The sequence below is a fragment of the Homarus americanus genome, unplaced genomic scaffold (assembly GCF_018991925.1).
Source record: "Homarus americanus isolate GMGI-L3 unplaced genomic scaffold, GMGI_Hamer_2.0 scaffold22250, whole genome shotgun sequence".
Lineage (NCBI taxonomy): Eukaryota > Metazoa > Arthropoda > Malacostraca > Decapoda > Nephropidae > Homarus > Homarus americanus.
Window position 1 is genome coordinate 2292306 of NW_024741189.1, and position 23681 is coordinate 2315986.

The 23681-nt window shown below is 47.1% G+C and overlaps 1 protein-coding gene across 1 annotated transcript in view; it reads left to right on the top strand.

Moving 5' to 3' along the window:
• LOC121875657 (phospholipid-transporting ATPase IF-like) overlaps positions 1-23681 on the top strand; it is a 76292-nt gene that overhangs the window by 37735 nt on the left and 14876 nt on the right. The window contains 11 exon segments of the mRNA XM_042380279.1: positions 1619-1719; positions 4707-4833; positions 8104-8263; positions 8397-8558; positions 9020-9198; positions 9467-9570; positions 9925-10085; positions 14823-14912; positions 15538-15684; positions 21564-21706; positions 22462-22615. Of these exon segments, the coding sequence (XP_042236213.1) occupies positions 1619-1719; positions 4707-4833; positions 8104-8263; positions 8397-8558; positions 9020-9198; positions 9467-9570; positions 9925-10085; positions 14823-14912; positions 15538-15684; positions 21564-21706; positions 22462-22615 (1528 nt within the window).

The following is a 23681-nucleotide window of genomic DNA, read 5'->3' on the forward strand; positions in this document are numbered from 1 at the left end:
GCAGCACACTTGCTGAGGAGCAGCAGGCCGTTGGGTTTACACTTGCTAAGTCCATTTCTCCCTATGGTTCCCTGCCTAATGTCAGCATCTCTGCCAACTCTGGCATTGAATTCACCAAGGAGCACAACCTTGTCTTCTCTGGGGACAGAGGTTAGCACTCTGTCGAGGCTTTCTTGATGTCATCCTCTGTATCCAGTGTTGGGGTGTATGCACTGATGATAAAGACATGGCGTGAGTGATTTAGTGGGACTCAGCATCACGAGGTGCTCGTTGATCCCAACAGGCATTTCAGTTAGACAACTCCATAAATAATGTTTCTCTGCAGAAAGCTTACACTTCTAGAAGAAGGTATAGCCAGACCCCCGCTCTGAGTCGAGCCTCATCTGGGAGCCGGGAGTTACTAATGGCTGCTATGTCGTTGTTATACCTAGGCAGCTCTTTTGCCATAAGGGCGGTTCTTCTCTCAGGACGCTCATTTGTGCCAGTATCCAGAACGGTCCTGACATTCCATGCAGCGACCATAAGAGGTTGTTGCATAGATTGTTTTGATCTGTGATTATGATCGAGTTTTCGACCACAAAAGGATGACCTTACTGAGTGCGGTTATGCAGTCAGGTTGGTTCTTTAGGCAGACTATGTTTAGGGCACCTTTTCTAGCTCCCTCCCCATGTGGGGTGAGCAGAGTGGCTCCTCGAAAGGGCTGCTTAGTCGCACAGACAGGACCAATTGCACTGTTGCCAAGATACCAGTGCATAAACGACCATTTTATCTGTGCCGCCCATGTGCAGAGTTGTGACTAGAGACTCCCGGCAGTCATCTCGGCCTGTTTCCGTCGCCACTAGTTCGTCGCCATAGGGCTTTTGGGGGTATAGGGATTTTGATGATGATGAGAGGTATGATGAGCTGGGTGATGGCTGAACGTGGGTTGATTTGTGTGGTGAGGCAGGAGCGCAAGCTGCAACCACACATCTTGGCTCCCTTTTCCTGATCCAGTGGTGCAAGTGTTGCAACGACTGGGGGGAGGGAGAGTTGCAATGGACAGCTGGTAGGTCAGTTTGTTGGGTTTCACCACAGTGGCCTGTCCATCATGCATTGCCTTCGTTCACTGGTGTAGTCGTTGAGTTCCCATGGTGGTCACCTCTTCCGCCTATACCGCCGTTGGGTTCCTGATGAAGCTCTGTGAGCTTGCTTGCCTGATGCGGGGCTCCACCACAGGATTTTCGTTTCGGGTTTACTCCTGTAGCCTAATACCTACCAAGGTTAATCGCAAGACAGTGGGGCAGTGGCTGATAGGCGCTTATGTGCCCTCCCTCTGGGGCCCACTGCTACCCGAGATCCTCTGCTGGTCTAGCCTGGGCCCACGAGGCACCCAGTTACCGTGTGTTGCTACGAGGAGGCACAGCAGGAGTACTGGCAGGGGAAGACTTATGCAAGTTGTCCTGTTCGCCACGAGGGCTAGCCAGCAGTGGCAGCTGAAAGCGAGAGGGAGCGCGACTAATAACAGCAATCTAAAATAATAACCCCAGATTTTAACAACCACCATAACTAATTACAACTAATAACAAAAACCACAACTATCAACAACAACAACTACTAACAACCACAAACCTTTTTTCAGGTCGATGAATAATTTTCTAGTCTTCTTCCTGGCGGTCTTGCTGTTACAAATTATCGTGTGTACCGTGTTGAAGTACCTGCTGTATACTGGACCTATCATGGGTGAGTACAGTACCGTGTTGAAGTACCTGCTGTATACTGGACCTATCATGGGTGAGTACAGTACCGTGTTGAAGTACCTGCTGTATACTGTACCTATCATGGGTGAGTACAGTACCGTGTTGAAGTACCTGCTGTATACTGGACCTATCATGGGTGAGTACAGTACCGTGTTGATACCTGCTGTATACTGGACCTATCATGGGTGAGTACAGTACCGTGTTGAAGTACCTGCTGTATACTGGACCTATCATGGGTGAGTACAGTACCGTGTTGAAGTACCTGCTGTATACTGGACTATCATGGGTGAGTACAGTACCGTGTTGAAGTACCTGCTGTATACTGTACCTATCATGGGTGAGTACAGTACCGTGTTGAAATACCTGCTGTATACTGGACCTATCATGGGTGAGTACAGTACCGTGTTGAAGTACCTGCTGTATACTGGACCTATCATAGGGTGAGTACAGTACCGTGTTGAAGTACCTGCTGTATACTGGACCTATCATGGGTGAGTACAGTACCGTGTTGAAGTACCTGCTGTATACTGGACCTATCATGGTGAGTACAGTACCGTGTTGAAGTACCTGCTGTATACTGGACCTATCATGGTGAGTACAGTACCGTGTTGAAGTACCTGCTGTATACTGACCTATCATGGGAGTACAGTACCGTGTTGAAGTACTGCTGTATACTGACCCATTGGGTGAGTACAGTACCGTTGAAGTACCCTGTATACTGACCTATCATGGTGAGTACAGTACGTTGAAGTACCTGTATACTGACCCATCATGGGTGAGTACAGTACCGTGTTGAAGAATTCGCTGTATACTGACCTATCATGGTGGAGTACAGTACCGTGTTGAAGTACCTGTATACTGACCTATCATGGTGGTGTACAGTACCGTGTTGAAGTACCTGCTGTATATGGACCCATCATGGTGAGTATACCGTGTTGGAATTCGCGATACTGGACCTATCATGGGTGGAGTACAGTACCGTGTTGAAGTACCTGCTGTATACTGACCTATCATGTGGTACAGTACCGTTGGAAATACCTGCTGTATACTGGACCTACTGGGTGAGTACAGTACCGTGTTGAAGTACCTGCTGTATACTGACCTATCATGGTGAGTACAGTACCGTGTTGAAGTACCTGCTGTATACTGGACCTATCATGGTGAGTACAGTACCGTGTTAAATTCCTGCTGTATACTGTACCTATCATGGGTGAGCATGAAACCGTGTTGAAGTACCTGCTGTATACTGACCCATTGGGTGAGTACAGTACCGTGTTGAAGTACCTGCTGTATACTGACCTATCATGGTGAGTACAGTACCGTGTTGAAGTACCCTGTATACTGACCTATCATGGTGAGTACAGTACCGTGTTGAAGAATACCTGCTGTATACTGTACCCTATCATGGGTGAGTACAGTACCGTGTTGAAGTACCTGCTGTATACTGGACCCATCATGGGTGAGTACAGTACCGTGTTGAAGTACCTGCTGTATACTGGACCTATCATGGGTGAGTACAGTACCGTGTTGAAGTACCCGTATACTGACCTATCATGGGTGAGTACAGCACCGTTGAAGTACCTGCTGTATACTGGACCCATCATGGTGAGTACAGTACCGTGTTGAAGTACCTGCTGTATACTGGACCCATCATGGTGAGTACAGTACCGTTGAAGACCTGCTGTATACTGTACCTATCATGGTGAGTACAGTACCGTGTTGAAGCATGCTGTATACTGTACCTATCATGGTGAGTACAGTACCGTAAGTACCTGCTGTATACTGACCCATCATGGGTGAGTACAGTACCGTGTTGAAGTACCTGCTGTATACTGTACCTATCATGGGTGAGTACAGTACCGTGTTGAAGTACCCTGTATACTGACCTATCATGGTGAGTACAGTACCGTGTTGAAGTACCTGCTGTATACTGTACCTATCATGGGTGAGTAAGTACCGTGTTGAAGTACCTGCTGTATACTGACCTATCATGGTGAGTACAGTACCGTGTTGAAGTACCTGCTGTATACTGGACCTATCATGGGTGAGTACAGTACCGTGTTGAAGTACCTGCTGTATACTGGACCTATCATGGTGAGTACAGTACCGTGTTGAAGTACCTGCTGTATACTGACCTATCATGGTGGAGTACAGTACCGTGTTGAAGTACCTGCTGTATACTGGACCTATCATGGGTGGAGTACAGTACCGTTGAAGTACCTGCTGTATACTGACCTATCATGGGTGAGTCAGTACCGTGTTGAAGTACCTGCTGTATACTGACCTATCATGGTGAGTACAGTACCGTGTTGAAGTACCTGCTGTATACTGTACCCATCATGGTGAGTACAGTACCGTGTTGAAGTACCTGGTATACTGTACCATCATGTGAGTACAGTACCGTGTTGAAGTACCTGCTGTATACTGTACCCATCATGGGTGAGATAAAGTGTGTTGAAGTACCTGCTGTATACTGACCTATCATGGGTGAGTACAGTACCGTGTTGAAGTACCTGCTGTATACGGACCTATCATGGTGAGTACAGTACCGTTGAAGTACCTGCTGTATACTGGACCTATCATGGGTGAGTACAGTACCGTGTTGAAGTACTGCTGTATACTGACCTATCATGGTGAGCATACCGTGTTGAAGTACTGCTGTATACTGGACCTATCATGGTGAGTACAGTACCGTGTTGAAGTACCTGCTGTATACTGGACCTATCATGGGTGAGTAAGGTACCGTGTTGAAGTACCTGCTGTATACTGGACCTATCATGGGTGGTGTACAGTACCGTGTTGAAGTACCTGCTGTATAATCTCCATTATTAAGTTTCATACATTAAATTTTTAAGCTTGCCTGTACCTTCTATACATTCTAAGCTTACCTAAACCTTCTATACATTTCTAATCTTTATTTAAACATACTGAAGGGTGATACTAACCTAAGTGTTGTGTGTACCTGTACAGAGGACATGTGGTACCTGGGCGTGGCCGCAAACTCAACAGTGACGGTTGAGGATGTCGTCCAGGACAGCTTCTTCTTTCCTCATTATCTTCAATTATATCATCCCCATCTCTCTCTACGTTACTCTAGGTAAGTGAGCCACACGCAGGGTGGTGAAATGCGTCTTGAGTGGCAGCATTATGTTAATGTTAAGGTGCAAGCACTGTTTGATCCCTCTCGCCTTCAGCTGCCACTGCTGGCTAGCCCTCGTGGCGAACAGGGAAGCAACTTGCATAAGTTTTCCCCTGCCAGTACACAGCCTCCTCACCATCAAGACTCCTGCTGTGCCTCCTCGTGGCATCACTCGGTAACTGGGTGCCTCGTGCAGCTAGACCAGCAGGGGATCTCGGAGTAGCAGTGGGCCCCAGAGGGAGGGCGCACCGGCCAACTGGCAAGTGGACACGTCTTGGCGCCTACCAATCACCGTCCCGCTGCCTTGCGGATTAACCTTGGCAAGTATTAGGCTACGGGAGTAAACCCCAAACGAAAAATCTGCGGTGGAGCCCCGCAAGAGGCAAACATGCTTACAGAGCTCCAACAAGACCCCAATGGCGGTGTAGGCGGCAGAGGTGACCACCATGGGAACTCAACGACTACACCGGCGGATTTGAAGGCAATGCCTGATGGACAGGCTACAAAGGCGAAACCCAACAAACTGGGCTATCGGCAGTCCATTGCAACTCCCTAGTCATTGCAACACTTGCTCCACTGGATGAGGAAAAGGGAGAACCAAGATGTGTGGTTGCAGCCTGCGCTCCTGCCTCAACACATAAATCAACCCACGTGCAGCCATCACCCAGCTCATCATACCTCTCATCATCATCAAAACCCCTGTACCCCCAAAAGTCCTATGGCGACGGACGAGTGGTGACGGGGACAGCCAGAGATGACTGCCGGGAGTCTCTAATCACAACTCTGCACATGGGCGGCACAGATAAGATGGTTGTTTATGCGCTGGGATCAAGGCAGCAGTGCAATCCGATCCTGTCTGTGCTACTGAGAAACCTTTATGGGGAGCCAGCACCCAGTAAGGTCATCCTTATGTGGTCAAAATCACAGATTCAAACAAAATCAAAGCATACAACCTCTTATGGTCGCTGCATGGAATACCAGCACCCTTCTGGATACTGGCACAAATGCGCATCCTGAAAGAAGAACTGACCTTGTGTAAAAACAGCTGGCTAGGTATAACATCAACATAGCAGCCATTGGTGAGTCCCGGCTCCCAGACGAGGGTTATCTCACGGAACGAGGGTCTGGCTGCACCTTCTGGAAGGGTAAGCCTGCTGCGGAGAGAAACCGCATTTATGGAGTTGGCCTTGCCATCCACCAACACATTCTAGACAGGCTAACTGAAATGCCTATTGGGATCGACAAGTGCTTCGAGGCCCACTGAATACCTCGCATCATGCCTTCTTTCGTCAGTGCATACACCCCAACACTGGATGCAGAGGATGACATCAAGGAGGCCTTTTGTGCCGACCTCGAGAGAGTGCTTACCTCTATCCCAGAGAAGACAAGGATGTGCTCCTTGGTGACTTCAATGCCAGAGTTGGCAGAGATGCTAACATTTGACAAGGAACCATAGGGAGAAATAGACTAGGCAAGTGTAATCCCAACAGCCTACTCCTCCTCAGCAAGTGCTGCACACAACCTCACTATCACCAATACCTTGTTTAGGCAGGCCGACAAGTTCAAGGGATCGTGGCAACACCCACGATCCAAACACTGGCATCTCATTGACTACATCAATGTCAGAGAAAGAGATCGCCGAGATGTCCTCATCACCCGTGCCATGCGTGGCTCGAACCACTCTGACACTGATCATCGATTTGTTAGATCTAAGCTCTCACTTCATGTACCCCACAACGGCGAAAGCAGCAAGCCTCTAGAAGAGGTTTTAGTATTAAGTGTCTGGAGGATCCAGCCGTAGCACATGCTTTCAAAGAGCAGCTCGAACATGGGCTTCACTGTTTGTACTTACAAGTGCGGGTCAATGCAGATCAGTATGGTGTTCCAAGAGACAACAGTACCGGCGGAAATTGTCTCGGCAGAAATTCTTGGGCAGGATTGTGTGGTGTTTATCAGTGCGAGCAGAAGGCTGTTCCTTACAGCATCACTCGAGGGAGTGATCTCCTCCAGTCCAGGCGGCCACGCCACCCTTTAAGCCATTCATTTAGCAGAATCAGGACCTCTTGTCCGTAAACACCGCCCACCCCCTGATCTTTGTCGGTAAGGCAGTAAACGCCAGCACTCGCACATCAATACTCACTCGCCAGTACTGACGCCAGCGGTGATAACACTTCCTGGGTGCCAGCACTGACGCCGGCGATAAGGCTGCCCCCCCGCCGCATCTGGCGAGGTCATAGGTCGGGGGGGGTGGCGTGGCGGCATCACTCGATAGTGCGATCTGTGATGAGAGCCGAGTCCCCCTTTAAACCTTACATTCAGAATCAGGAACTTTATTCAGCCCCCTAGCCGCCACATCTCACGAGGCAGGCCGCAAGGAGGGGGGTGGCTGAGAGATCCAATGTTTTTGTTTGGGAAGGCAGAGATCGTCAGCAACTGACACCAGCATTTATAAGCCAGCGGCGATAAAAGATATCTTAAGACAAACCTGAGAAGTGCCAAATCGACCCCCTCACCTGGCAGACGATTATTCCACATCGTAACGGTTGGAGGAGCACCACCACACGAGAAGGTGTCAATATTTTGGAGTTCTCGACTGCAAACCGAGGCAGACAAGCACCAACGCCGGGAAGACGCTGCCACCGCCCTCCCTGTAGAGCCCTCCACATGTGCAACTTCTGTGAACGACTCTGCGGGTCCCGTATCGGCCTCTTTAGTCACCTCGAAACTCACTAATCTCCCTAATACCTCATATCATTGTATCATAGCTGGATGATCGTCACTGATCTGGAGGACAGCAAAGTAGTGTGTGTGTGTGTGTGTGTGTGTGTGTGTGTGTGTGTGTGTGTGTTTTGAAATACAGTAAAACCTCTCCAATTAGTCACTTAAAAAGCTATCTCGACTCGGGGTGATCTATGAATTCCAGAGTGAACACTGTGACTCCTGTTGTCTCGGTGTGTTGTCAGAACCCTTGGTCCGTTGTGTCGTGATTGTCTCAACACAATTTAGTAGATAGTTTTTTGAGTGGCTACTATTATCTTCCTCCTGACAGAGATGTGATGATTTACACGATACAGAGTTAAGTAACAATGAAGTACAGTGTATAAACGATTGTAGCGATAGTGTTGAGTGATAGTGACGAAAAGAACAATATTGAAGATAATAATGATTCTTCTACTAAATAATAATAGTAATAGTAATAGTAATAGTAATAATAAAAACTCTACCCAGTACCTACAAAAAAAAAATAGAAAAAAAGTTATCAATACTTCCAGAGATGCAGAAGTTTATTGGCGCCATGTTCATAGAGTGGGATGACCAACTGATATGTGGCAAGACTGGCGAGAGGTGCAAGTGTAACACCTCGGATCTGAACGAGGAGCTTGGCCAGGTGAGGAATGTTGTTGCCAGGTGAGGAATGTTGTGGCTAGGTGAGGAATGTTGTGGCCAGGTGAGGAATGTTGTGAATAAACTGAAACCTTCCCAAACCGCATTAGTCGTTGACCTTAACTCCCTGGTCACAGGTACAGTACTTGTTCACGGACAAGACTGGGACCCTCACAGAAAACTGCATGAATTTCCGGCACTGCTCGGTAGAGGGGCTGAAGTACGTCGATGTAGAGGAGCAGTTACACTACACCAGCCACCGCGACACTAGCAAGACCTTCCCTATAGACCACTGGCCCGTGAGTACTGTACCTCCCTGCTTCTCTTAAAGATATTAACCTGTGTTTGTTAGTTAAGTGTCTCTCGTTGTGATGTGTCTTTAGATGTGCGAGTTTTTTGTGTGTTTGTTTGTGTGAATTGTTTGTATATGGGAAGAATTCTTTTTTAACGAATATTAAAGATCAATGTTCTTATAGTGTAACATATGTTGGAGGACTGAGATCTGGCGAATGATGTGAGAGCGATGTTAGAATGGAGTTTTTTTCTTTGTTCTGTATCCCCTAACGACGCGATCTCTACTACCCCTTCCTTTCATGCCGGCATTTTCCACTGACTCGTAGTGACTCGCTCTCCAAACATAACGATGTGCCTGTGTACCGTGCCTATGTTTCAAAGTTAATATCATAAGTTGTGTCTGTGTACAGTTATCATAACGTCTTATTGGTCTAAAATTATTAAAGTATTTTGTCATCGCTTCCAGGACAACCTTGACACCTTCCTGGAGACGTTGGCTCTGTGTCACACGGTACAGGTGACCCCCACCTCCAGGTCCACCACGGAGGCCATCACTACCCCGCAGGGTATACAGTTGTCCGACTTCCGTTTACAGTACCAGGCTGCCAGTCCCGACGAGAAGGCCCTGGTGGAGGCTTGTGCGAGGTAGTGTCTTATGGTGGTCGCATGTGTTTAGGGGAGGGGAGGGGAGGGGGGAAGGGGTGGGATGGGTGTATAGGTTGGATCCATGACAAAACCCCAACGAGGTTGTCATTTGTCATCACTAACCTAACCTAAACATAAAAGTGTTTTACTTTATATACGTGACTGGGGTTTTGTCCGTTGGGGTTTTATCCGGTCACCGTATAGGTTACAGTGCTGGGTGGTCACACTACTCGTTGGTACTCCGGTTTATGATCCACCCCGACTTCAGGTATGGCGTGGTGTTTGAGGGTCAAGTCAAGGACGAGCTGCGCCTTAGCGTGAGGGGGCACACCAAGTTGTTCAAACGCCTTCAGGTCCTGGAGTTCGACTCAGGTCAGTGAAACAACGAAGCGGTTTCTCAATTTACCAACCAACATGACCCAAGTTACGGTGACTCTTGCCTTAAAATGACCAACTTCAACTGCCCAAAAATCAGATGACACAACCTCACCTCTCGCTCTATCCCGAAACTGAAGGTATCCCACCATGAACCAGGTTCCGGTGCCCCCAGACCTGAAGTGACCTAACATGACCTCCTTCTCACCCTGTGCCCCCAGACCCTGAAGTGACCTAACATGACCTCCTTCTCACCCTGTGCCCCCAGACCCTGAAATCACCTAACATGACCTCTGACCCTAAGCCCGAGACCTGAAGTGACCTAACATGACCTCTGACCCTTTACCCCAGACCGTAAGTGCATGTCAGTGGTGGTGAGGGAGGAGGCGTCGGGGAGGATCTGGCTGCTGACGAAGGGAGCGGAGAGCAGCGTGTTAAGAAGGTGTTCTGACGCTGCCCACCTACAGCCTCTCCACGACACAACCCTCGCTCACATTGACGACTACGCCCTGGTGAGTAGGAGAGAGAGAGAGAGAGAGAGAACACGCTGTTCATTAAGCCTTCGGTAAGCATGAAGGTAGGTGGGCGGCAATTCCCCAATATGTAAGGGTAGGTACCCATTTCCGGCTGGGTGGACTGAAGGTGCCTCGGGTTTGAGACAGTGACCCGAAGGACAGGAAGCGAGTGCTATATGCACTCAGCTCCTGCACTCCATGGCATCAAACATATATACAGGTGATGGAGACCAGACCAGGGGATGACGCCCTTCTACCTGCCTGAGCCGCCGACCATGGAGTCACCACGGCGCAATAAAGATTTGAATTGAAACAGTTTATTTAGCCAGAAAACAAAGATGCAGAGTGGATAATAATAACAATATTAACATGGCTGAGCCAGTTGAGAATCTGAGCTCTCTTTAAGGCACCTCATATATACTATACATTTATCTCAAGGAAGTATTATGTAACATTTAGTAACATCTGGAATAGTACAATAGCATGGTGGTAATAAGAACATCTCATAATGTTACCACGGTCATCACTTCAATATTTATTAATCTTATTTATTTGAGTTCTGTTATTTCACCAACTCTCTTTCTTCTTTTTATCAATGATTTACTTCTCACTACGCCTACAACTATCCATTCTTACGCTGATGATTCTACTCTTCACTCTTCTCCACATTTTCCCCTTCCTCCTAATTCTCAAACGATATCTGTTTCTGGAGCTGATATCATTACATCTGTCAATGCAGATCTGTGCAGCATCTCCGAATGGGGAGGTAGAAACTTTGATAAATTCCGCCGTATTAAAACACAGTACAGGTGTATTTACCAATTACACTTTCCAAAATTGTAAGATTTCCCACCAATCACATTTCAGAATGCAATCATTCTGCCAAATTTTAAAATAGATATGCTAGGTCTCACCATTTCCTCTAATATGTCGTGGAAGCCACACATCCTCAACATTGCGAAAGCTGCCTCCCGAGAACTGGGAAATGTTGTACAGATGCCGTAGCTACTTCACTCCTGAGCAGTTGCTTCAAGTATATATGGAATTCATTCGTCCTAACTTGGAGTACTGCTCTCATATTTGGAGAGGCTCTTCTTCTGTCCAACTATTAGATAGGGTGGAATCAATGGCATTTCGTCATATTAACTCTCCTCCTCTAGTTGCTAATCTCTCTTCCCTTTCTCTTCGCCGCAATGTTGCTTCACTTTCTCTCTTTTACAGGTACTTTAACGGGCAATGGTAGGTGGAGTTTAGGGGGCAGTGAAATTTTGCTCAAAGCTGCACTCTTCAGGCATTGTTCCTTATACATATCTAAGACTCCATGCCAAATTTGAAGCTGATATGTCGAGGTTTAGTCTGCCGCATTTTCTACTGAATTTTTTAAATTTACCTACAGTACTAGCCAAACAGCCGCTGTGGCGGTGCAATGTTCTGTTCAGTGTTTATCAACTTTTTTTCATATCTCTTATTTCATTTAAGTTGTCTTGTTGCAGATGAGTATGGTGCTATGTCTATATTGATTATCAGCCTTTTCTGATCCAAGGGCTCTGACAGACACCAGTTCACAGAACCGGACAAGACTCCCTACACTGGCTGCCGCTTGTGACCGATACTTGATTAGTGATTATGCTGGAGCTGCCATTGCTACTGCCACCTTAACTGACTATGGCATTATCACAAAGGATGACAAGAGTCAGGTTATTGGACCACATAAGCTGCAGGATGCGAGACAAAAATACCGATTTAAGAGGCAAGAAATTGAGATGGCTAGTTTAGATAATTTGACGTCACTCTATTTTGATGGTAAGAAGACCGCCACTCGTGTGATGATAAAGAATGAGAAGACCGAGAAATGGAGTTCGAGGATGATGGTGAAAGATCATTATGTCATCATGGTTGAGCCTGGCAATGAATATCTCACACATGTGACTCCCAAGACTGGACACGGAAAGCAGATTGCCAAAACTATTCACGAGTTTCTGGTGGAGAAAAATCTAACCCAGCAGCCCATTGTGTGTGTTGGTTGTGATGGAACCAATGTAAATGTAGGATCAGAAAATGGAGTCATTCATCATCTTGAAATGTTACTTGGTCACCCGCTCCATTATTTCATATGTCAGCTTCACGGAAATGAGCTGCCTTTCCGCGCAGTTTTTTATCACTATGATGGTAAACCAAGTGGTCCTGAGCATTGGCGTGGTCCCATTGGAAAGCAGATCAAGGAGTCTTTGTCTGAGCTTCCAGTTGTCGCCTTCCAGCCAGTCAGTTTCCCTGATTTCCCTGTGTTTAATGATGAAGTGGAGAAAGATCTGTCCTGGGATCAGAAATACCTGTATAGGATTTGTAAAGGAGTTATCACAGGTGTTGTTGAAGATGACTTGGCTGCTATTGAGCCAGGTCCTCCCTGTGTGTCAAGGTGGAACACCTTATGGAGTAGAATCCTCAGGCTGTATGTAGCAACATCAAGACCCAGCCATGAGTTGAAAAGAATTGTCATTACAATAATAAAGTTCAGTGCTCCAATGTGGTTTTACATCAAGATACACCCTTACGTAACACACGGCTCAAGGAACGTATTCCAGTCCCTGCTATATATGAAACACCTGAATAGTGAGGAGGAGACGATAGTGAAGAAGGCTGTCCAGAGAAATGCATACTTCGCCCACACAGATCAACTTCTTCTTGGTATGTGTGCAGATGAGGACATGACTGTTAGAGAAAAAGCTGTCTCAATGATAAGAAAAATTAGAGAGGAGAATCAGCAAAAGGAAGAATGCACTGGCAGATCTGAAGAGGAGGAGGAAGATTCTGATGCTGCTGTTGACGAGAATTTGTTAAACTATACTGATGAGGAGGGTAAAGATGGAGATGGGAATGAGGATGTGCCTCCTGTAGTCAACATGAGAAAGGTGGTGACTCCGAAACTAAAGTGGCAAGCAAAAAACTATCATTCCATGATTAACTGGAGGAATGAACTCAAGACTGAGCCTCCTTACATTGCTTCTCTGTCAAATCTACAGGTTAATGACATTCTTGAGACACCATTAGTGGTGCCCAAGTGGCCAAACAGCACTCAGGCGGTCGAGAGAGGCATAAAAGTGATGACTGAAGCTTGCACTGAAGTGACGGGATACGAATCGAGAGATGGATATATTAGGCAAAGATTATTGTCTAGGAAAATGATGCCAAGGTTCTGCACAAAAAAGAATTTCAATATGAACTTGTAATGATTTTCTATATGGTGTACCTGTAAAATAACAAGTGAATTAAATCGATGTCACCCATGTAAAATTTATCATTATCCTGGAAAACATTAAATGACACCTAATTTTTGGTATACACTAAAAGTTGACAAAAAGTCGTTCGCGATGCGGCAGGGTAAGTATGCATGAAATGGCATGAAATTTTGCACAGGTGTTTGTTACAGCCATACAAACGATGCCTGAAAAGTGCAGCCTGCAACTCAAATAAAAGTGTTTTTTCCCTGCCCCCTAGTGGAGTTGGCAAACTGTGTACCGCCGGCAAAGCCGTGGGCTCGTAACACGCGTCTTGCCCGCAGTGCCCACCGTTTCTCTGTGAATGTTGGTCACACTATAATAACCCGTTGTAGTACATCCTTTCCTCACACAGCCAAACTGTGGAATGCTCTGCCTTCTTCTGTGTTTCCATACTTTTACAATCTGTCTCACTTCAAAAATTGGTTTTCCGGCATCTTCGTTGTGTACACTTGCACCAAAAAGTATCGGTGCAGGGTGAGATCGACGACTTCCGAAACGATACGTATATACTGTGATATGTCGGGAAGGTTGGTAAGTGTTGCCATATGGCTGACAATCAGTGTGTTTGTTTCCTCTTTTCGGATTGTTGCTTTGTGTCGACTGAATGATGAGCGAGGGTTCGGTCTCGGTGAACGTGGGTATAAAACAGAGGCAATATGAAGCAGTAGAGATCTACACATGTCAGACGACATGGAAACCTTAGAGGGAACACGAGGAGCTATTATTGCCCTTCATAACGAAGGGTTCGGCGTCACAGATATTAGCCGGCGGGTTGGTGTCCACAGGAACACCGCTGAACGATGGATTCGGCGATACCTCGAAACTGGTGCTACAGACGACAGGTCTCGGAGCGGCCGTCCACGCTGCACCACCCCTCAGGACGACCAGGTTGAGTGGTTTATTTGGTAGCATAAATTAATGTGGCAATATTCACAAGTATCACAAATAATTTTGTTAACAGGGAGCTCCTCATATTTCATACTGTCTATTTATCACTTCCCGACCTTATTTATAACTGTTTGTTTCACTTGACCAGGGCTGCCAACATACGGCTGGAACAACTCGCCTTTCCCAATACCTATCGTCACTGGTCTCAAATTGTTCACACTACAGTATGCACCGATACTTTTTGTTGCGAGTGTACATTAATATAACCTTTCTCTTTTATATTTTTAATGTCTTTTTACTCTTATTTTTTCGTACCCCCCACCCCCGGAACCGCCGAACGTGTACGACGGAGACTTTTGCGACTTTACGTTAACTGTACCCAATTTTACACACCTCTCTCTTTCTCTCTTCTGCATGTCTCTGCTTTAGCTCTCTTAATCTCTATCTCTATATGTACGTGTGTGTGTGTGTACTCTATCTATATATCTATCTCTACCTCTACTCTATCTACCTCAACCCTATCTACCTATCAATTCGCTGACATTGTTTACTTCACCCCCGCCACTAGATGGGTCTCCGGACGCTAGCAGTGGCTCGTAGGGAACTAACGAAGGAAGACTATCAGGAGTTCGCCATGCAGCTCTCCCAGGCCAAGCAGGTCTGTGTTTACACCTACAAATTTGTGTTCTAATGCGAGTAAGATCTGTCTGTCTGTCTGTCTGTCTGTCTGCTTTTTGCCACTACCAGTCTGCCTCTTTGTCTGTCTGTCTGTTCATGCAATATACCACTACCCGTCACTATAGTTTAGTATCGTGCAGCATATACGGTAAACTTCAACCATTTACGTCATTTTGCTTGACGTGTGTTGCGTAAATTCAGTAAAGTTATTCTAAACAATACAGGTATACAGCATAGACTATATCACCGTATGCGTAAAGTTGTTTTATAATATGGTAAACATAGAAAATCAACCTTACTCCTAAATAATTCTATAATTCTATTCTATTATTTGATTATTTAATGGAGTATCAGTAATCCGACCTAAAAACAACAAAAGAATGACGGTGTTGTGAACTGAGTGAGTTAAGATATTATAGTTACCGCTATTACCGTTTTCTTCTTTGTATGTAAACATAGTGACGTGAGGAGTGACTCGCTTAATGGTGATGTAGGCTGACCAAGGACTGATATTCTTGACCTTCATGAGAGCGAATACGATGACTTGTTGACCGGGGTGTTATTATGGATCTTGATGACCACTGATGACCTTGTGATGACTGCAGATGGTGGAGGGGCGAGAGGCAGCGGTGAGGGAAGTGACGGAGAGGATGGAAGCTGAGCTGAGACTGCTGGGAGCTACCGGGGTGGAGGACCTTCTGCAGGAGGGCGTCCAGGAGACTCTGGAGGCTCTCAGGGCAGCGGGTATCAAGGTGAGTCTCTCAGGGCATAGTGGTGAGTCTCTCAGGGTATAGTGGTGAGTCTCCCGGTGCATGGAGGCGAGTCTCTCGGGGCATGGAGAGGAGAGTCTCAGTCAGCCTCACACACACACACACACACACACACACACACACCCCCCTACTACTACTACTCAGAATCGAGTATGACGATCATCCAGCTATGATATAATGATATGAGTTATTAAGGATGTCACCTACGTTGGTGAGCTCTGAGGTGGCTAAAGAGGCCGATACGGGACCGGCAGAGTCGTCCACAGACGTTTAAACATGTGGAGGGCTACATCTAGTGCGGTATGGGCGGTGGCTGCGTTTTTCCCGCGTTGGCGCTTGTCTGCCTCGGTACGCAGTCGGGTTAACTTGAAAGTATTGACAACTTCTCGTGTGGTGCTCCTCCAAGCGTTACAGTGTGGAGTAATCATCTCCCAGGTGAGGGGGTCGATTTGGCTCTTTTTCAGGTTTGTCTTAAGACTAACCTTATACCTTTTCAATTGACCGCCAGCGTTACGTTTACTATTCGGTAGGTCACTGTAAAGTAGCTGCTTTGGTAGTCTACTGTCGTCCATGTGGGTAACATGGCCAGTCCAACGTAGTTGTTCATGGATAATGGCAGCTCGATGCTCCTACAGTTGGTGTCAGCAAGAATACTGGCATTTGTTCTCTTGTCTTCCCAGCGAACTCGGAGGATGGAACGTAGACTACGTTGGTGCAAGTTTTAAGTGCCTTGAGATGCCTTCTGTATGTGACCCATGTCTCGCTGCCATATAAGAACTTTGTTGATAATTTCAATTCCCTACAGCTGAAGTCTAAGCGAGTTAATATGAGCATTGCAGTGTGTTACGCGCCTACAAATACCGCACCAGATGAAGCGAAAGATGCTTTCTAGAGCAGCTACAGGATGTTTTGAGTAGTATTCTGGACAGAGATATAATGATATTTCTAGGCGACTTTAATGTGAAGGTGGGAAGCGACAACCGTGGCATGGAACATGTGAAAAAATACGGATTGAGCGAGGCTAACGAGAATGGTATGGGTTCGATCATTTTGCGCTCGACTAATAATCTCGTTATTGGCGGGACGATGTTTAAGCATGAAAGTATTCATAAGTATACGTGGACATCTCTAGATGGGAACTATCGCAATCAGATTGACCATGTTATGATTGGTAAGCAGAGGTGCAACTCACTACGAGATGTGCGGACGTACAGTATAGAGGTGCGGATGTCGGAAGTGACCACCAAGTAGATGTGGCAACCGTACAGTTGAAATGAGAAGCGAGAGAGAAGCGAGGAACTGACTCGCTATGATAACAAGAAACTGCTAGACCCCCAGATTAAAGAAGAGTTTCAACTTGAAGGCCACAACCGCTTCATTGTATTGGAGACATTGAATGAAGAGGAATCAGGAGTGTCTGAAGGTGAAAACATAAGGAATGTGGATAATAGGTGGGCAGACACTAAACAGTTGTATCAGGGAAGAGACCTGCAGCATTATGCAAAAGAGAGATACACAGAAAGTATATATTGATACTTGATGAAGATGCTCTTTGTAGGTTATGTATCTAAGCTACTGTGCCGAGTAGCAACCCTGTACATAAGCTACTGTGCCGAGTAGCATTTATATATATAATCACGTGGCAACACTGCACGTGTTATGTGGCAACATTGCCCCGAGGCTGCCATATGGCAAGGCAGCCCCAGTCTGACTGTGTGAGCTGTGCTTGGCACACGCTGGTCACCACTTGTATTTCTCTCATCCACAATAAACGGACTCAGTGTTACACAGTGTTTCCCTAGCCATCACTGCATTCTTCAGGGGACACTAGTAACCTTCACTCTTGAAATAGAAACAGCCAAATACTGGAGTCTTAATAGCGAAGTTAAACGCTGTGCAAGACGTGATAAGCGGCTTTTTCTGGAAAATATGGCAGAAGAAGCAGACGGCACTTAATTCCGGTAATGGACATGGAGTAAGTAAAGCATACGATATAATTAAAGACATCCCAGGTATAGGCAGGAAAAGAAAAAGGCTATCAGTACGTGCTATGAACGGAGGGTTGATAACCGGAGAAGAACGTATAAAGGAACGATGGGCAGCATTTCCGGATAGTAATGAATAAAGTCTTCCATAGCGCTAATACTCTTACTACACATCAGCCTGAAGAACAGTTGGATGTCAATATGGGTGTCTTTACGGTGAGGGGAATAAAAAGGGCACTAAAACAGTTGAACTAGAAGGCACCAGGTTTAGATGAAATACCTGAAGAAATGCTGAAAGCCGACGCGAATGGTGCACCTCAAGTACTGTTAAAGCTATTTCAAGAAATCTGGAGCACTGAGGTTGTCCCGGATGAATGAAAACAAGGAATCCTTATAAACCTGCCCAAGAAAGGTGATTTACGAGAGTGGTGAGGGATAACATTAACAGGAAAAGCATCGAAGGTTTTCTGTCTGGTCATATTGAACAGGAATCAAGAATCCTTAGACCAAAGGCAAAGAGATGAACAGGCAGGGTTCAGAAAATCAAGTTGTTGTTGTGCATACGCATCTGGCCAGGGTCGTCTTATGTTGAAAAGACCTGTAGTGGATACTCTCAACTACCGTTTGTCGCTGACCAGCCGATCCCTTGTCGAGTTCCCCAGCCAAAGCCTCGTGGTCTGACAGAGTGGAGTCGGCTATCAAGCCACTCCTACCTCCGCTATATAAGCTCTCAACCTCCCCGTGAACTCCCGCCTTCTACCTACAGCCCCGCAACACCTCTCTCTACTCCAAGCTCCTCATCCAACACCTCCTCTCCGCAAGCTCCTAACTACGCAGCAACTTCCCAGCACCAAACTGCACTGTACATTCAATATATTTATATACAGAAAACCACCGTAAAGAGTTTCCTTTCTCCAACCCATCCTGAGTGCGAGACGCATCACGAAACCCCACAGACCCTTCATTCGGTACTGGACGTCCACCCAGCCGGCTAAATTGGAAGAGGGAGTTGGTGCCAGTACACACCCTTGTTTAACCCCCGTTTGGATGGGGAAGAACTCAGACTGGATGCCGTTGTGCAGGACACTGCCGTTCATGCCATCGTGGAGTTGACTCACAATGGCGATAAATTTTGGTGGGCAACCAAAACGGCTGAGGGTCCACCAGAGGGCTTCCCTGTTGACCGAGTCGAAGGCCTTGGTTAGGTCGATGAAGGCCATGTACAGGTCATGACGCTGTTCTCTGCATTTTTTCTGTATCTGACATGAAGCAAAGATCATGTCAGTGGTGCCACGTGATGGTCTAGATCAGTGGTTCTTAAACTTTTTCCAGTTTTACTCCTATTTAAAGTCTGACAGGTTCGAATTACTCCAACGTAAAATTTTACTCCTTACTTTTTATTCAATAAAGTTTCTTATACAAAGCACAAGTTTACAAAATTAATGTACTTAAAAATTGTACTCCTTAAATCTATTCAATAAAGTTTAGTATACAAAACACAAGTGTACAATTCTAGTCTGTCTTATACAAAACTCAATAATAGTGCTACAGTTACAGTGCTGTTATAGACTTAGTCCAAGTGAGATGGATGAACTTGTTTTGTCGACACCAGATTTTGGATGCCTGGTTTAGTCTTTGACAGAGCCAGCCTCATATCTGAGCTTGGAACGAGCCGGTTTCTAGTCTTGGACTTGATGTGGTACATTGCAGAGAACCCAAGTTCACACATATAGGTCGTGGGAAATGGAAGAAGTATGTCGATAGCCCGAGTCATTACAGTAGAGTTGGGTATCCCACTGCTCCTTGCTCAAGCCAGAAAGATGCAATATCCTCGACAGTGTTGAATGTGCTACGGGTCACGGAATCATTTCTCAACTTCAGGAATTCGTCTTTTGCAGAGTCGTTGTCAGAAATGACATCTTCGACGACAAGAAATGGTTGCTCCAGAGCTTTACTTTCAGGAAAATATTTTGTCATTGACGTCTTGAGTGTGAGCAGATGTTCGCCAATTTCGATCGCCGGGCACTGAACCTCGCTACTTTGAAAAAAATTGGTCTAGCCTGGTAAACATAGCGACGTTGTTGACGTGGACTCGCCTGGGCCAAAGTTCCATTTGTTGACGGAAGGTATTCATCTTGGACATCGATGATGGAAGCATTTTTTCCTTGTAGAGAGCAATTCAACCAGGTGTGGTATAGCCCTGTGTGTCCCCCAGGTGTGGTATAACCCTGTGTGTCCCCCAGGTGTGGTATAGCCCGGTGTGTCCCCCAGGTGTGGTATAGCCCTGTGTGTCCCCCAGGTGTGGTATAGCCCTGTGTGTCCCCCAGGTGTGGTATAGTCCCCCCCAGGTGTGTGCCCTGTGTGTCCCCAGGTGTGGTATAGCCCTGTGTCCCCCAGGTGTGTATAGCCCTGTGTGTCCCCAGGTGTGGTATAGCCCTGTGTGTCCCCCAGGTGTGGTATAGTCCCCCAGGTGTGTATAGTCCTGTGTCCCCAGGTGTGGTATAGCCCGTGTGTCCCCCAGGTGTGGTATAGCCCGTGTGTCCCCCAGGTGTGGTATAGCCCCAGTGCCCCAGGTGTGGTATAGCCCTGTGTGTCCCCCAGGTGTGGGTATAGCCCTGTGTGTCCCCAGGTGTATAGCCCTGTGTGTCCCCCAGGTGTGGTATAGCCTGTGTGTCCCCCAGGTGTGGTATAGCCCGTGTGTCCCCAGGTGTGGTATAGTCCTGTGTGTCCCCAGGTGTGGTATAGCCCTGTGTCCCCAGGTGTGGTATAGTCCTGTGTGTCCCCCAGGTGTGGTCTGTGTGTCCCCCAGGTGTGGTAGCCCTGTGTCCCCCAGGTGTGGTATAGCCCTGTGTGTCCCCCAGGTGTGGTATAGCCCTGTGTGTCCCCCCAGGTGTGGTATAGCCCTGTGTGTCCCCCAGGTGTGGTATAGTGTCCCAGGTGTGTGTCCTGTGTGTCCCCAGGTGTGGTATAGCCTGTGTGTCCCCCCAGGTGTGGTATAGCCCTGTGTGTCCCCAAGTGTGGTATAGCCTGTGTGTCCCCAGGTGTGGTATAGTCCTGTGTCCCCAGGTGTGGTATAGCCCTGTGTGTCCCCAGGTGTGGTATAGTCCTGTGTGTCCCCCAGGTGTGGTATAGCCCTGTGTGTCCCCAGGTGTGTGTGTATAGTCCTGTGTGTCCCCCAGGTGTGGTATAGCCCTGTGTGTCCCCAAGTGTGGTATAGTCCTGTGTGTCCCCCCAGGTGTGGTATAGCCTGTGTGTCCCCCAGGTGTGGTATAGCCCTGTGTGTCCCCCAGGTGTGGTATAGCCTGTGTGTCCCCCAGGTGTGGTATAGCCCTGTGTGTCCCCAGGTGTGTATAGCCCTGTGTGTCCCCAGGTGTGGTATAGCCTGTGTGTCCCCAGGTGTGTATAGCCCTGTGTGTCCCCCCAGGTGTGGTATAGCCCTGTGTGTCCCCAGGTGTGGTATAGCCCTGTGTGTCCCCCAGGTGTGGTATAGCCCCTGTGTGTCCCCCAGGTGTGTAGCCCTGTGTGTCCCCAGGTGTGGTATAGCCCTGTGTGTGTCCCCAGGTGTGGTATAGCCCTGTGTCCCCCAGGTGTGCCCTGTAGGTGTGTGTCCGTGTGTATAGCCCTGTGTCCCCAGGTGTGGAAGGTGTCCCCCAGGTGTGGTATAACCCTGTGTGTCCCCCAGGTGTGGTATAGCCCCGTGTGTCCCCCAGGTGTGGTATAACCCTGTGTGTCCCCAGGTGTGGTATAGCCCCGTGTGTCCCCCAGGTGTGGTATAACCCCTGTGTGTCCCCCAGGTGTGGTATAGCCCCGTGTCCCCAGGTGCGGTATAGCCCCGTGTGTCCCCCAGGTGTGGTATAGCACTTTATGTCCCCCCAGGTATGGGTGCTCACTGGAGACAAGGTGGAGACTGCGGTCAACATCGCTTACTCCTGCGGTCACTTCAAGCGGTTTATGACCGTCTTGTCTCTCACCAGCCTGCATGACCTCCACCAGGCGGAGTCTGTACTGCAGATGTGCTGGTAAGTCTCTCTCTCTCTCTCTTTACTTGGATAATGTATGTGTTTGCTGACCTTCAAGAATCATTTTGGGGGATTTTTTAGTGTTTGTTTGTGACGTGTTGTTTGTGACGTATTGTTTGTGACGTGTTGTTTGTGACGTGTTGTTTGTGACGTGTTGTTTGTGACGTGTTGTTTGTGACGTGTTGTTTGTGACGTGTTGTTTGTGACGTGTTGTTTGTGACGTGTTGTTTGTGACGTGTTGTTTGTGACATTATTCAGCCGTTAATGGTGGAGGTAGCCGTGACGTCATCAGTTGTAGGGGTTACGGACGCTCGTCAAATACAGTATTTTACCAACTTCTAATTTCGATTTTATTTCTTTATTTTTACTTCTTTGTCATTATCTTTTCATTATTCTTTATTACAGACATTTTATCATACTATTTAATTGTTTTCTCTCTATGCATCGTGTTTATTTATCTCTTAGTTTCTGCTTATGTAAATCCCTGTCATCTCTGGTATTATAACAGACGAAGTTCTTGTTTATTGTCTTGTTTTTAATTAAAACTTTTCTCCACTTTTTTCTAAGAGTAAAATTTGTTCCCGCCTCCCCTTCCTTCACTCCCGCCTCCCCTTCCTTCACTCCCGCCTCCCCTTCCTTCACTCCCGCCTCCCCTTCCTTCACTCCCGCCTCCCCTTCCTTCACTCCCGCCTCCCCTTCCTTCACTCCCGCCTTCCCTCCTTCACTCCCTCCTCACCACCGTCTCTCACCACCAGGCAGGAGACAGAGGGAGACTCACAGTACGGTCTGGTCGTTGACGGCACCTCGCTACACATTCTTCTGGAGAACCTGAAGGAGGAATTCTACAGTGTTTGTCGGAGGTGTACCGCTGTAGTCTGCTGTAGAATGTCACCCAGGCAGAAGGCTGAGGTGAGTGACTGTTTATAAGAACATAAGAACATAAGGAGTCTGCAATAGGCCGGTTGGCCTGTGCATGGCAGCTCCTGTCGAGAGTTACTACCACTCTATATCATCCATGAATCTATCCAGCCTCCTTTTGAAACTTTCCAGAGTTCCCGCACTTACTACAAAGTTGCTAAGCTTGTTCCACTCGTCCACCACCCTATTTGTGAACCAGTTCCTTCCTATCTCCCTCCTAAACCTAAACTTATCCAACTTGAATCCGTTGCTCCTAGTCCTATCCTGCTCGGATATTATAAGAACTTTATCTATATCCCCTTTATTGATTCCTTTCACCCACTTAAATACTTCTATCATATCTCCCCGCACTCTTCGTCTTTCTAGGGAATGCAAGTTAAGTTTCTTTAGCCTATCCTGATATGGAAGGTTTCTAAGTCCCGGAATCATTTTTGTCATTCTTCGCTGCACCGACTCTAGTGAATTTATATCCATTCTATAATAGGGGCACCAGAACTGAACCGCATAATCGAGGTGCGGCCTGACTAGCGCAAGATAGAGCAATGGACTTCTAGATATAAAACCCAATACTCTGTTTGCTTTATTTCGAACATTAACGCACTGTTTTCTAGGCCGTAGGTCCGGGCTTACAAGTACCCCTAGGTCTCTTTCACAAGTCGACTTCTCTAGGTTGATGTTGTTAAGGTTGTTTACATTATCAGTATTTGTTCTTCCAATATTAAGTACACTGCACTTCTGGTGTTGAATTTCATTGCCATTTTTCAGACCACCCCTGCAGATTATTTAGATCCTCCTGTAATGCATTTGCATCCTGCCCTGAATTAATCTACCGCCCTATTTTGGTGTCATCCGCAAACTTGCTTATGTCACTGCTGATCCCAGTATCTAGATCGTTTATGTAGATTATGAACAAGAGGCCTAGTACTGACCCCTGGGGAACCCCACTGGTTACACAGCCCCACTCAGATTTAACACCATCTACGCTGACCCTCTGCGTTCTATCGGTGAGCAATGATTTTATCAATTTAAAACTTTCCTCGATACCATGAGCCTGATG